This window comes from Camponotus vicinus, unplaced genomic scaffold, assembly GCF_025532165.1.
Source record: "Camponotus vicinus isolate PSW18456_S1 unplaced genomic scaffold, iyCamVici1.0 SCAF_9, whole genome shotgun sequence".
In the NCBI taxonomy this organism is placed as follows: domain Eukaryota; kingdom Metazoa; phylum Arthropoda; class Insecta; order Hymenoptera; family Formicidae; genus Camponotus; species Camponotus vicinus.
The window spans coordinates 2,704,114-2,720,763 of record NW_028141981.1 but is presented as its reverse complement, the minus strand read 5'-3'; the positions used below and the strand labels follow the sequence as shown (position 1 = coordinate 2,720,763).

The following is a 16,650-nucleotide window of genomic DNA, read 5'->3' as shown; positions in this document are numbered from 1 at the left end:
ACTTCGATTTTTATTTAATTTTAATATATTAAAACAATTCACAAAAATAATATATTATATAAAATATTAAAATATATTATATAAAATATATTATATAAAAATATAAAAATATTAAAGAATTTTAAATCATATGATATACATATATACTTACATATATATTTATTAATTTCATATATTTTATATAATGATATAAAAAAATTACATATGATTTATTTATTTTTCATATTCTAAGATTAAATGTATAATATAAAATGTAATATAAACAATTTATATAAAAATAATTTATCTCGCTTGTTTAAAATAGATAAAAATAATCTGAAGGGAAAATCGATCATCTAAGAATTTTAATTAATAATTACGTGCGAGAGAAACAAATTGTCTGAATGCTGCAATACTGTAGCAATAAACTACGGGAATTTATCCCATTGACTTTTAAACGAAATCCGAATTTACTCTGCTATCGAGTCACGTACCGCGGAGAAAATTCAACTTTTCCTGGCAATAGAGCACAAGTGTTGAGATTAATATTATCCCCGGATTTACACTAAAGTAATGTGCAGTTTCATAATACTACGTATAAAAATAATAGTCATAATGACTACGTATAAAAGTATTTAGAATTATTTTAAATACAATTATTCTATAATCATATTATGTTTAACAGATTAAATTTGAAACATCAAACATATTAATCACATTCTAACTATATATTTTAAACATTAAACATATTAATCACATTCTAACTATAATTATTCAATAAATATTTCGAAAGATTTGACATTCAAGTTTTGGATTATAATCTAAGAATTACTTTTTAATTTTTATTTAATCATTCTTAATGTTAAATTATTAAGCTAGTAATATACGGCCTGCTATGGATCGTGAAAATAAACTCTTTCTACCTGGCCTCTAATGCCAGGGACTAGATGAAGGATTTGTTTCGACGACTTATAGTGACCCATACACTAAAAATGTTAAGCTAAAACTATTCCATTTTTACCATTTTATTCAATAAATGTCAATTTTATCGATCTGTTGCTTTGATAGACGTATTTTAAGTGAAATTCTAAGACAATCCCGATCGATTATTATGATTCATCGTGATTTTTATTTTTTTCTATATAACGTAGTACACACATACACACAAAATGAATAGTCTGGCATGATATTAATTTTTTGTCTCGTCGAAAAGAAACACTTTGTATTTGAAATTAATTTTGCGTGCAATTTCTTCGCAAAATTTCGATCATTACATTAACCTAGTCGATTACGAATGGCTGTTACTAGAAAAAACAATCGTTTAAACTTTATGCAAATTTTGGAGTTTTGCACGAGTAAAGCAAACGAGTAACTGTCTCCGTGATAATATGCAAGTATATAAGGACAAGGACGAGAAACGGTCGTCTATCACCGCTGTCGGAATGCCATTATAAGCGACGACATAAAATTCACGGTTGATCAAGTTACAATTGTATAGTACATAAAGTACGATAAGAAGATCTAGAAATATTTTTCACAGCATGATGAGGACTGGGACACAGTGATAATTAAATGTATTATTACATGACGAAAACAAAAGCGGGAGATGGATGGGAATGATGAGTGAATGATTTATAGTTGATTTATATCGTTTTGAATTATTCAAATAAGAAAGTTTAAACATTATGTTTTTACGATATGTTCGATTCTACGAATGAAAAATATTACTTGAATAGTTCATACAAATATAAATATAAATATATTACTCTTACATTACTCTAAATACAAATATAAATATAATACATTACTCTTCAGCTCGTAAAAATTTATAAATTTTTTAAATATTTGTAAAAAATATTTAAAAAAATCTATAAATTTTTTAATATTTGTTATAAAATATACTAAATTATAATTGTAAAAATTATGATAAAAATTAATAAAAACATGCGTTACTTTAATTTGTTAAACATTTTTGTGATAAAAAATTCGCAAAGTAAATCATATAGGTTTAAATCACAGTTATTATAAAAAAAAACATTGAAAAATTACTGATGTGAAAGCATGGAATGTCTGCTTCTCGTTCTGTAGATCGATATTATATTGAAATATTCACGAGTAACTCGATTGGCGTGAGTGCACAACCGCATTGCAAGGATAAAGTACGAAGTAAAAGAAAATGACAATTGTTAAAGACTCTTATCTATTTGTGTTTGCAACGTTGTTGACTGTAGCGTCCTTATATACATGAAAGAGCATAAATTCTGTATATAATTTTACATAATTTCATATAATTTTACATAATTTGATTCACCATGTAAAAGCACAAACGGTATTATTCGTATCAGATATTCAACGGCATTGAATTCCGCATTTATTCTATTCATCCGAGGCAGGCGAGGAAAAATAACGTCAAAGTCACGATAGACAGAGGCATTTATGAATAACACGTGTCCGTGGAACCGATCGATCTTGTATTGTAATATTCACACTACACACGCGATTGTCGGCAAGTTTCGGATTCGGCATCTTTGAGATAACGGGTGATGCAAATGAACTTCATTCTCAACGTAATATTCATCTCATGGAATATAACGTAACGCGAATGACATTTTTGTGCATAAATTTAATTTGTAAATGAAATTCCGGCAAATATTTGGCTCGACAGTAAGATAGCTTATTTTTGCGATTCAACAAAGTAGCATCGTGTGCGAAGAAAAAACAATTTAAGTAATCTTGTAATATCTTATTAACATTTGGGCAAATTAATCTCGCGCGAAAAATTCGATCAATCGTCAAACTATCAAGAGAATGAAAATGATCGATATCGCGCCAGTACTCATGAAATCCGTGTTTCGCGTAGTAGATCGATAACGCTTGAAATATTTACACTCGCGACGCGAACACGCGTATATTATCGCGAAGGAAATATTTTTTACGGGTGACAGAATGACAGCGCGTATAATGGTAGCCTGATATGTAACTGCACGTGGGATGGAAGGGAGATTTTTCTACGAATATAACGTGTACACGATAGGATCGGAGAGAGAGGAGTACAGACACTCATGAGACACACACGTGTTACACACGTGATAGATCGATACTGATTGAAATATTCACTGTATAACGCGATGTGTGCCGCGACGTCAAGGTCCCTCCACGAAGGTTATTATCTCTGCTTGTCTCGGCTCGCTTGATCCAGACATGCGATGCCACGCGATGCCAGCTCAACGGCGCGTGTCACGGTGGTACCTCGGTCGAGAGTGAATACGGTCCTGGAGACGCACGCATTCGCGGCATTTACTCGAGTGAGAGCGCGTTCTTTCGCGATACTTTGAAAGATCGCGGCAGGGTGCGCGAATAAGAAAGAGAGAAATGGAGAAAGAATGAGAGATGGAGAAAGACGGAGCGAGCGTAGAGACGCGGCGTACTCCTGGCGAACGACACCTTCGCACTGAGGCATGCACGAGGCATCGCAACGTTTCCCAGGGCCGTCGAGAAACCGCAGCTCCCTGCGACGTGTTGAGATTAGATATACGAAAACACGTGTGAGTCACGCTATGCGACGTCTGCCTAATTTACGCGAAATAATTGCCATCCCGCCCGCAGTTTCGATAAATGTCATTTTGTTATTGGAGCAGTGATTGTTATATTAGGCGTCATTATATGTTATATTTGGCAAGCATCGTCAGCGATGATAATATCTATTTTAGAAGCGTTCTGGCGCAGGTAGAATCTTTCGAACGCTCGCAGTTAAATTAAAAATTAATTTTTATCAGCTGTAATCATAATAATGTGAATATTATGGAGTGTGATGCGCTATGTATTCGATTATTGAAAGAAATATTCTATGATGAGGAAATGTTGCAGCATTTCTAAATTTGAAATGCTAGTTTGTATAAGATTGACAAGCCAAAGAGATATGAGGCGATCACATATTTATTAAAAAACTGACTATATTTTTCGTAAAAGCTATTTGTTCTAAATACCTTTGTATTTGTGAAACAAACATAGCGTTTATTCTGAAAGTATGACATTTTATATGAATGATGTATTAATTATCTGAGAAATCGCAATCTTTATATTACAACTGTCATAATACACATTTCAGGAAGAAAAAAGGAATCACACACCAAATTGAAAATGAAAATGAGAAAAAAATGTATTTTCCTACATATTTTAGAACTATTTAATCACTTTTATTGTTTAAATTCTAAGATTTTAATTTTGTGAGTAAAGCAAATAAAAATAATGTTCATGGAATACAAAACACATAGATCGTTTCTTCGTGAAAGTTAAAAAAAAACAGATAAAAGAAGCAGAGACATATATATATGTATGTATGTAACATGTCGCGTTAATAAAGACACTTGTGCTACTTATTTTACTAGAGGTACAGAAAAGAAATAATCACAGAATGTTATTATTCGAAAACAACATAATAAAAGTAATTACATAATTGGAATAATAATTAAAATATTTAATTTATTTTATTACATATAAATATTTAATTGATTAAATTGTATTTATAGTATAATTATATATAAGTTATCTGATTGTTGACATATCACAATATATAATTATTATTTTTAGTTCACTGTATAAATTTGATTAAATTAAGAACACGTTAAGCGCTTTCAACGATAAATATTTTTTTTACATTACACTTATCGGCAAATGTAACATCAAAACGAGAGCCATGCAATTTTGATCATGAGTTTGGCGGCGAAGTCATCTATTTTTCAAAATTGGTAGTTTTCTGACATCATCCGAAATTCTGCCTGCCAAGAATCACATATTCGTCGCTGACAGACACAAGGTAACTTTTTTCTCTGAGAAAATTTGTCTTTCACGGGTCAATAGTTACTACTCGACACGACATGCATGTTGAAAGAAAGAAAAAGAGAGAGGAACAAAAGTGGAAAACGCTCACCATACCCAACCGAGATTGTTGCACTTCAAAAGATTTATACTTTAGTTAGCCAAGAATTGGCACGCCTTCTACCTTAATAAAACGAGCTGTTCCTGGATGTGTGTAGCTAAAAGTACTTCGATTTATCTCTTTCAATTAGTAGCTTTTTTGTCGCGTCCCTTTATTGCTTTATTTATTTCCTTGAGCCTACTTGTGTTGCTCTTAAAAGCACACACAAATCGATACACGAGAGCCGAGACAATACTACTTTTGTAGAGGCATTAAATTAATAGACATAAATAGTTCCGAATTTTTAGGCAGATCGGCAGTTTCCAATCGATTTAACTTCTGGACTTCACGGTCACTCCTGAAATCGAAGTCTTTCGGGGAGACAAAACCTAGCGTTATATTTACGCGGCACGACGTCGATTTATTCTTGGCATACGTTTGGAAACTAAAGTTGTCGCAAGTATTAATAGCGCGACGGTAATATGGCAGGACTATGAATATCTCAAGGTGTTCGGCGTGACAGACGGCTCATGCTGGCAGAGACTTGTCAGACGACATTTGAAAATTATTGATCTAGTATTTCGAGCTAGCCAAGCCAGTTCACAATATAATTCTTCAATATTTTTTCGAACATATGTATGGTAAACATAGATATAGAGACAAAAAATTCTCTTGATATTTATATTATCAATAACCATAACGAAATGAAAAATCGATCGGTCTCGATCGAAGGGTTTGCTCGAGTCAGGCAATTCCATTTGGATATTTCACGAAGCATTTTGTATACATGTGTGTGTGAGACTTCTTCTTCATATATTTTATGTACTCAAATTTATACGAAATACTACTCTAAAAATGTGCAAAGGTCTCTGTATTGTATTCTCACATGGCTTACAATTGATTTCTTTTGATACAAAATTCTTTGAAATAATTCTTTAATATAATATATAAAGTAAGTAAAAAATTTGCGAGCACGTTTTTTAATAAATACTCTTAATAGAGAAATGTGTATCGACTGTGGAGATATATTGGAAAAGATTTTTGCATTGTGCAAATATGTGAGGAATATTACATTGATGGATATTATGACTTGCAAACATTTTTATGATTGACAGTTGAATGACGATCGCAAAAGTGCTCGCATATTCCTCACAAATTTGCACAATGCAGGTTTTTTCTAATATATCTCTATAAGCGATGGCAAAAAGTCTGTAAATCGGAAAGTAAATTCGAAAAATGATTGTGTGCATGCTCGTTTCTCAGATTATGACATATTTAGAATTACAAATATAACATCGATTAAGTTGCAGTTTGCGTGCGTTCCGCGAACAATTTATATTTGATTGTGATTTATATTTATACTATGTTTGTCGTAGTACCATTTTTTAGAAAATTTAGTAGATATATTATTTTAAATAAAGTGTCTCGTTTTTTCATATCGTTTACATAATTTCTAAATGTTTAAAAGCTACGTTGATTGGCTTAATTAATGACTTCGCGAAAAAGCAATAATAAATCAAATTCATTATTTAACTGTATTATTGATTTTTAAAAGAATAATGATGATTATCATTTGTATGAGAAAATTATATAATTAACAATTTTTTAACATTGAATTTAGTAAAGCAGAAGAGTGTTGCATATTTCTTCTCACATATCATCCTCAAAAGTAGATTTGGCAAAGATAACGAGACTCAAGTACTACATTTGTTAATTAATTCAATTAAATAGAATTAAATACTTTACTGCCATCATATTTCTCACTTATATTCATTCATCGTAAAACCACCTGTGACGTGTTTGGCACTCTATCTAACCCATTTTCTGAGTATTTATTGGAGAAATGTAGTCATAAATAATTTCTGAATCAATTTAGCTTTTTTGCGAAAATTTAATTTTATCGAACTTCTCAGTATCACGAAAGAATATACTATATTTCATGTACACAACAGCTATATTGAATACAATATCGATATATGTTCTCAATAGATATATACGAGTACATTTCAAATAGAAGTCAGAAAAGAAAATAAAAATTCTTTAATCATATATTTATCATTTTAAATAAAAATAAGACACATTTAAAATATATATGTATATATATTAAATTTAATATATGTATACATATATATATTTTCAATATATATTTTCATATATATATTTTCTTATTTGCATTTAAAAATTATTGTAAAAGTATAAATATTTAATTAAAGAATTTTTATTTATATACTATATAGATTAGTTGTTCTTAAAAAAACGGAAATTGTATCAATTATTAATACAAATCAATCTAACAAATTAATAATCAATTTAACAAAATAAATTTATTTATCACTTATCTTTGCATTTTAAATTGTACATATTTTTATAGAATAAGTATACATTTTAAAATGAACAATAGTACAATCTAAAAGGTTACAGGACAAAGGTTAAATGTTACTTTGTATAATCGGCCTATTCTATGTTTGAAGTAATCTTGATTATATATTTTACATCGTCTCACGCGATTAGATTTATGATCAATTCCAAATTCATCATCCTATTCTAGTTTACGTAAAAATATTATGTTGAAAAATACCGCGCGCATTAATCTCACATTAATGCGTACCTCAGTACACATTTAAATTCTATATTGTGGCCTTCAAACGAATTTATCGCGATTAATATGCAATTCTAGCTTATTTGTTCATCAAAACAAGTCAATAAATCTTTTATTTTTTTGATCGTTTAATTGCCAAATTATTTTTTTATTTAAAAATTAGTTCTATGTGAAAAAAAATGTATATTAAAAGTAAAATGTAAATTAAATGTAAAAAGATTTATAGTGTATAAATTATACTTTATCTTTATTAAAAATATATATATATAAATTGAAATATAAAGAAGTATATATTAAAGAAGTATATATTAGAAGTATATATTATTAAAGAAGTATATATTAAATCACATGAATAAAGTATCAATATCATAATGTTACAAAACAAAAATAATCCTCCAATGAAAAAGAAAGAAAATTTATCAACGACAAATTATAAAAAAATGTGTATTGATGAAACGTTAACATTTATCACATTTTATTTACTAATTAAATTTCGAGTTTATGAATTTCAGATCAAATCAAGTAGATTTGATAATTACATGTAATTTATTCAGTGGCAATAAAAATGTTAAAAGATGAACAAAATCAGCAATTAAAAAATAGATTCTTATAAGATTACATTATTTGGAGAAAATAAATTCTAAAAATAATTGTTAATAATATTCTTTGCTTTTTCCATACATATTAAATTACTACTCAATATATTAAACGATAGATTCAAATCATAGTCGAGAAAAATCGAAAAAAAACTAAAGTTATTATATTTATTAAAGAGCAAAATATCTTTCAAGTGGATTAATTGTTTAAGTTCAAAAGAAGATCAAAATTGGCAAATTTCTCTATAGATTTTTTTATAATTTTTTATATTTAATTAATAATGATATAAAATTGTTTTCTTTTATTAAAAAAAGCATTGAAAATTTATCTAGATATTTTCTTAGTGATACATTATACAGTTAAACTGAATAAATGTAGCAATTTAATATGCAGCGGATCAGGAAGCGATCATACACGGCCAGACTGCAACGATAACATAGTATAAATACATATATAAACGCCAGATCTTGGGAAATATATTGAAAACGTACTCTAGAGAAAACGTGCTCTAGAGATAGTGTATTTCGAATCTTGTGAATCTCATCGGTTTTACTGCAGATCTCGATCTTAAATTCATGAATTCAAAATTTGGTTAATAAATGCATGGTAAATGGTAAATATTAATGCTTCACTTGTTTAATAGGAAAACCGTTAAATATTGTTTTATGAAAATAATATAATAAAAATATCCAGAGAGGTATTTTTTAATAAATTTTCACACATAAGAGAAAAGAATAGCATTTAATTTAAAACTTACGTCACATACATAATATATTCTGATATTAATTGATATTACTAAAAATGTAGAAGAATAATTAAAAATACGATTAAGTTAATATTAATTATCATAATAATTATTATATCGTTATGGTATCGCGAACATGTTAATTACATTTTATTTATTTCATTTAGCTGAAGTTTTTCATCCACGTATCACAAGTATCGACAAAACAAGCTGAGGTCCATTTGCGAAATTCATGCATATATGTATATTTAGGACTAACACCTGGCGAGATACGATAATTTATTCGCGCGCAAAAAGCTCTAGAGGATCACGGGGCATTATTTACGGAGACAATTATGCCTGTCTTCCGAACTTTCATTTTGTGGCAGAGCACATTCTTGTTTCAAATTTTATGCTATTCACCGCAGCATAATTTGTAAATAACGTACATCATTCTAGCACAAATAGTTTTGAGGTTTTGAAGGAATTAAAACTTTAATATATATATATATATATATATATATATATATATATATATATATAGAGAGAGAGAGAGAGAGAGAGAGAGAGAGAGAGAAAATGATGTAAAATAATATGACATTTTATTTCCAATTAATAACGTTAACAATAAGTTATAATTACTTATCTATCATGTTTTGTTAGTTAAATTGTATATGAATACATACAAGTAGAAAAGATATAGTAAGATATAAATAATATTATATAAAATATTAATAATATTATATAATGTATTATCTAACATAATAATTAAAATTATTGATATAATTATAGCGGCATTAATGAGAAACTTTGTTTTTTTTTTAGATTTCTTAGAATTATTATTTCTCCTTCGATAAAATTAAATAAAATTGAACATTTATTTTAAAAATATCATATTTACGAATATATATAAAAAATTTTTTTATCGCTAAAAATAAACTATAATATTTATTCATGAAAATTAAATAAAATCAGTTTCGACTTACTTTGAATTAGCTAGATGGATTAAACTTTATTTTTTTAATCGTAGTAGGTAATGAGTAGATAATTATAGCAAAGATTAAGTTTATCGCCTATTTCGTTGCAGTATGGTGCAGCAGACAGAAAGTACAATTAATCTAAGAGCACGTGAGACTGGTTAGAGCGTTTTATTCTGCGATAAACTATAAATTTTATTGCGTGAGAAAAATGTGTGAAATACCAAAGTGCGATTTTAGTTAAATTACAAAGTTCTATCGTGTGAAGAAGAACCAAGCATATTATTGTTTAGCTAATTTGATTATCATGAAAAAAGTTTATATAGAATTTTATCGAAATCATTCTTTGTGCTATTTGGATTCAAATTTCTCTTAGTTAATTTTATATATTATATATATGTATAAATATATTAAAGATAGAATATGCAAATTTTATATAAAACATTATTAAAAAATAAGATCTTTCTTAGATGGTTATGCAGTTTCAATAAATACACAAATAAAAGTTATTATAAAATATCGCTGTATTAGTATACTATATACTATTAGTCTAAAATTAGTTTAAAATATATATTAGTTTAAAATATATTGTATAATATTAGATAAAGTTAAGATTTTTCTCTTTTTAATGATATAAATTTGATTTGTGTTTAACTCAGGATGAACTTTTGAAACACGATAGAAAATTTCATATTTGACAAATTATTGAAATGTAAACATCAAGAAGTTCGTTATAGCCGATATAGCTCTTTCAGTTGTTTACATTTATGAACAAGTAAATTTCCTTTACATACGAGATATACATTTAATAATTTATGGTTGTTTAATTTCTATTCCACACAATCTTACGCATTGTTTCAGATACATCTAATATAATTAAATCTATTCAATATTCTGATGTATTATACTACAATATATTATATAAATACAATTTATAAATAATCGATATGCATGCATATGTAACAACATAAAATTTACTTTTTATTCACGCTTAACATGCGTTTTTTAGGGCGCAATATTTTTATAAATTTAATTTTTCAATTTACTCTAAACTATATCAAATCATCTTGTATTGAGCCTCGCATGGGGTCTATATCGTAGATCGATCACGAGCACCTGTCTTTAGATTAATGCTAATCGTTATTGATTACACTATCTAATTAAGTGAGTTATCGTATTCACTTAATTGTAAAAAATCGATCATAGATAGCTCGAGATAAAAAGATATAAAATATAATAAGCATAAAAAAATAGATATCTCACTAAAAACCAAACAATTTATAAACAAATTATATGATGAAAATATTTCTTTATATAATTTAAAAAAAAAAAATTGTAAAAGTTTCTAAAATTCTATACATAATTGTTCATAGAATGCATCTAAAATTGAGCATCTAATACATAATCATATCGAATTATGCAGAGTATAGAGATTTATTTTAGCTCAAAGTGCGTCAGAGAGTGAAAGAGGAAAAGAGATAGAGAAAGATGAAAAGATCAAAGATAAAGTGATATATCGATCCTATGGTGCACTTACCAGTGTCGTATAATGGGCATGGCATATAGTTGTACCGTTGTTCGGGATGTACAACGGACTTATTCCTCTGTCCACTAGTCATCGTGGCGAATTTGGTCACGTATTGCAGGAGTTTGTCATAGAATAGCAGGAAGGTCGTGCGAATTATCGTTAACGAAGGTTGCGGGCACACGGACTTTTAAAGCGCACTTTACAAAGCTCCTTATCACCGGCGACAAACAGAAGGATGTTTATCCTGATGTGGTTACGTATGACTGCATTTTGCGATGAGTATTTGCGGCGCGATACATTGGCCAATCGAGCTACACCAACGAATTAAGGCACCGTTTCGATGCCAATTAGCCGCAGTTTCTGTTTAAAATCAAATGTGCACGTTGCTTAATTAGCGTTAAAATAATTGGCTGCGATGCGTTGTTTACGCGTCTTTTCTTTTTCGTCGCGTACCGTTCGAGACGACTAACGTCTCACTTAAGCGAGGAATACACAATTATTAAATATATCTACACAGTGAAATCGTATTTGAATTAAAGTATAAGCTGCAAATAACTTTGAACTTTTTCTGAATCAAAGAACTAAATATGCAATAAGATTTTTTACGAATTCATAATGATAAAAAAATTAATTGTACGCGCTGATGAACTAAATTTAATTACAAGGTATTGCAGTTTTCCTAAAAAATTTAAATTAATTTGAGGGATTATTATTCCGGTTCACACTTAAATCGCAGAATCCAATGTAGAACTAACTTAAGAATTCGATAAAATTAATTCGAATCTAATTGTAAAATTAATTTCTTTAAATTCTTAAAAAATAGATTATAAACTATTATTTTATTAAACTAATTAATTAATTGGAAATTTATTTATCCCAGTTTCTTTCCGGAAGTAATTAGATTTTCATAATGTATATGTGTAGGAGCATTACACAGATTTATTTAATTTTTTGATTAAAATATTTTTAGTACATAAAATGTGTTATGTTCTCATTAGCATTTAATGAATTATAATGCAATATTGTTTCGGATAAAACAGAATGAATAAATTCACAATAAAATACAAATTGGACCTACTATGTAGCAGATGAGCTGACTCAAAAGCTATAAAAGCTGTTGCGTGAAATTGGCGGTTTTCAAGATAGTAATATACGAACAATGCTCGATTCGAGACGCTTCCTATACAAAGATTTTCTTTAACTGATGAGAAGGACTTATCTTACGTGTTAGTTTCACACAAAAGTTACTTTATTATTTTATTATTAAAAAAAATTGCTGAGTTTTATGTGTGTTTGCATATATGATTACGCAAAAAGATAATAGATTCAATTTCACAACAAATGTAATTAATAAATGTAAATATAGATTTTCTGTCGTTAACTATAAAAATAAAAAATAAAAAATTTGTCTTAAAAATTAAATTTCTTTTTGTTATTTACAGATAAATGAAATATCATTGATATTCATTGTTTTTGCGAGCATGCTCGCTTTTTTATCACAGATTTTATATAGATTGATATATTTTGCATACAATATATTGCACATTTCACGCGCCTATACTGATACTGACATTGTAATTGAAATTAATACACTCATCTATCTCAATTACTTGATTTTCTTGTCGGTACTAATTTAATCGTGATTTGCAGTATATTAGTATAAATGTGATATACACATTATTTTGAAAGTAAGAATCAAAATTTGAAATTAAACGTTACAAAAAGAATTCGAAATATGGATAGTATCTGTATTTATGTGTGTATGTACGTGTATGAATATGTGTACACACATACACATATCACTTACATATTTTACGAATTTATATTGTCAGTATATTTTACATATTCCGAATTTTATTTATAACTGCACATTCAACGCGTCCGCTTATTTCAAAATTTTATTATTTTATCTCTCATATTCTGGCCTTCTTGAATTCCGGGAAATTTAATTTTGTGGTTAAATCAGGAAAATTTCATTCAAAAATAGACTTAAAAATCTACGGTCTCATTTCTGTGTTTTATCTATTAAACTGAAATAATCCGCGCATTTTTTTTCTCTTGCAATCTTGCTCATCGGTGTTGTATAAATATCCAAATTTTTAAAAAAACGATTAATATTTTGAGAAACAAAATTAATCTATAAAATTATATCCATGTTTTGCAGAAGAATTTTTCTATCAGGATCCTTTTAATTATATTTTTCAGTTAAAAACCGACCGATATCTTGAGAGAGAATGAGAAGAAGAATTAATCTTAAATTGACTTCTGTATTCTAAATAGGATTTTTTTCAGATTTTTGAATTCTTTAAAAAATTTCTTGAAAAACAGGATTATAATTTCGGGAGATTTTCGCAGTCCTAGCGGATAAGTTCGCGTGCCGCCGCGAGAGTACTCCTCTCTTGCTCTGGCATTTAATCTATAAGTGTACCACGTGGATGCAGTCGTTCGATTCAGCGATTTCCTTTCAATCCGTCGCAGGCTTTCTCCTCACTAACGTAACGTAAAACCGTTTCCGCGTATGTATTGTTGAGCTTGAATTGCGAACGACACCGGTGCACGCGTGACTGACGTGCGTGCTCGTACGTGCAGCTAGACGCGCTGCGAACCGCTCCGTGCACGCTCCAACGCTGTACTGGACCGAGTGAGGTGAAATGGAGAAAGGGAGGTGTGATAGAGAGAGAAAGAAAGAAAGAGAAAGAGAAAGAGAGACAGAGAAAGAGAAGGAGAAAATACGGAGAGGCGAAAGCGACGAAAACGAATGTAAAATGTGAAAAGGAATGAGAGGAAAACCGGAAGAGAAATAAAGAACTGAGAAGGGAGGAAGTATTTATTGGAAGCAGAGAGATAAACAGAGAAAGAGAGAGAGAGAGAGAGTGAGGATGAGAGTAAACGGGCGACGGGGGATGCTGCGGTTGCGGGGTGGAAAATCGGTCTGTCTCACTTTAGTCTCTAGCCCGCAGCGGTGCGTCGCGCCGCGCATCACGTCCCCCTCTTTCCGAGCCCCGAACCCCAACTAACCCACTACCCCGCCGTATACCTAGTCCTCTGCCCTCTTCTCCGCAGCCGCGAGGGAGAACCTCTACACGAACCACCCCCCTATTCTATGTCGCAATGTATCCGCAGTCGGAGGTAGAAAGCCCGGTAGCTTCGGACCGGTACCAAACGATTTCGCGTAATTCTATGACTTTCGTCACGATATCTTATCATATCGCCGGCGACAATGGTATGATATCATAAAATACCGTGAATTAAATTTTCTTCGAGGTATTTTTTGACCCTTAATAGAACAGTAGTAATTATTTGATAAAAATAATAATTCAGTCTCGAATATAATTCGAGCTATATTTCAATATAACCGCGGTTTAAATTGTAAAGTAATATAAGTGTGTCTGTCAATTTATTATTTTTAAAAATTTTAATAACCCTTTACTAACTTTAAGGATTATTTTTGTATATTAAAATAGAATTTAGAAAAAATAGCCTTTGACTTTTATAGACAGAAACTAATATTATAATTATTATGATACTACAATAATAGTTTTTATCGTATTAAGCTTACTTTGAGACGCTATTTTGAAGTTTGAGTATAAAAGTATTTTCTAAGTAAGAAAGAGTTATGGCCAAAAAAGTAGTGTTTTATATATATTCTCGATGCATTAAATACCCAATGGAGAAATGCAATTCTGCCATAAACACAATTTGATTTGAAGCGACGCCAAGTGTTTTTAACATATTTTGTTGCTTGTTATTGTAGAATGCGAAACGTATATAGGCAGACAATAGGGCGAGCGATGAATTAAGAAAGGTACATAAATAGACAGATCTTTGCCAGCAATGTTACTACGATCTTTTATTTGTGTAGATTTCAAGAAAAACAATTATAGCATAGAAAGTTGTTGAATTTAAAACTAAAAAACATAATATTGATTACGAAAATAACTTTAAAGTATTGCTTGTGTGTGTCGATGCAAAATCTCTTTTTTTTATTAATAATAAATTGGCATGTTTGCAATTAATATAGTTATGTTAACGTAATGTTTAATCGTGTAATTTATTTTTCATGTTTTTTTAACTTTGATTTGTATATTCTATTTTAAAATCAATACAATTTTTTAAATATAATAATTCTGTAAGAAGATAAAAAGAAGGGATTAATTTTAATATATTAATTTTAATATATTTATATTTTATGGTATATAGTCAATTTTTAATTTTTTTAAATGTATTTTTTTATAAAATGTATTTTTTTTTAATATCGTCAATTAATTAAATTTCACTATATTTTATAACAGTTTTTAGTTTTCTAATGGTGTCAGTTTTTTAATATAATATTTATTTTATTAAAAAGTTCTTTATAATGAAGGGTATTGTACATATTTGAGAATATAAAATAAAGAAGAAATAAAATTTTCTAACAAAAATTATATAATAATAATTTCAAATACGTGCCATTCTTATTACATGATTTCATAGAATACACAGAGAACTTATACAATGCTTTTTTGTTCAAACTCGCCTTTCAAACTTTTCTCTCGTTTAGCGCAGTTTGTTTAAATTGAGCAGCAAGAGAGAAACTCTTGTGTGTGAAATATTGTCGCAATTTCGCGGAAAGCGCGCGATCGAAAGTGGCTTTAAGAATACGCACGAGATGGAAAGTGAGTTGCTTTTAATGAAAAAAATAATTTATGCTTTTACTTGGAAAATTTCTTGCTTTCGATATAGATATTTCGCATTTTAGCTCGTGAATCTGTGCTTAAAGTATTTTTGTTGCATATTTTATTCATAGAAAAATATTGCACTTGATATAATAATGAATATCATGAAATAAAATGTATAATACTCTCCTCATGCGTTCCTCTTATTAAATTTTCGTGTGATTACATGTTGAACATTTATTAAATAATATATGCATTAAATTTACACTGTTAAAGAAATAAAATAAATTGAGTTGAAAATAAGAAGAAAATGAAAGAGAATGTTTTATTTTTATTGGTCACATTTTTTAAAATCTCTAAAAATATGAGAAAATTTATAAAAATTATGTATCTCTTACAATTATATTATTAAATTATGTTTTTAATGCAAACATTTTCGTAGTCGACAGACAATGCGATAAAATATTTCCAGAGATTTGCATTTAAATAAATTATAAATAAAAATAAAAATTTGCAAATTTGACACGGGAATTGAATGAAAACTAGTCATGCGTCTAAACGTTACGTAATTGGCATAAGGAATTGTTTAGAATAATTGATATTAAACAATACTTGACGAAACATTTATTGATATATAAAAAACGTCTTAACATATTGCGAAGTTTTACATGTT

General features: G+C 28.8%; 2 protein-coding genes across 6 annotated transcripts in view; one reads left to right on the top strand and one right to left on the bottom strand.

Moving 5' to 3' along the window:
• Window positions 1–11,664, bottom strand: part of LOC145977221 (uncharacterized) — a 31,646-nt gene extending 19,982 nt beyond the window's left edge. For 3 of the 5 annotated variants that reach the window (XM_083109020.1, XM_083109022.1, XM_083109024.1), the window contains exon 1: window positions 3,097–3,443. Coding sequence is in view for 1 of the 5 variants with exons in the window: in XM_083109026.1 (XP_082965152.1) it covers window positions 11,332–11,413 (82 nt within the window). In the remaining 4 variants the exon portion in view is untranslated. Of the gene's footprint in view, window positions 1–3,096; window positions 3,444–11,331 lie in introns of those variants that run through there. The other 2 variants (XM_083109026.1, XM_083109027.1) reach the window with 2 other exon arrangements.
• The window catches only part of LOC145977223 (protein arginine methyltransferase NDUFAF7, mitochondrial), a 73,289-nt gene that overhangs the window by 27,513 nt on the left and 29,126 nt on the right, over window positions 1–16,650 (top strand). The gene's annotated exons all lie outside the window — the stretch shown is intronic.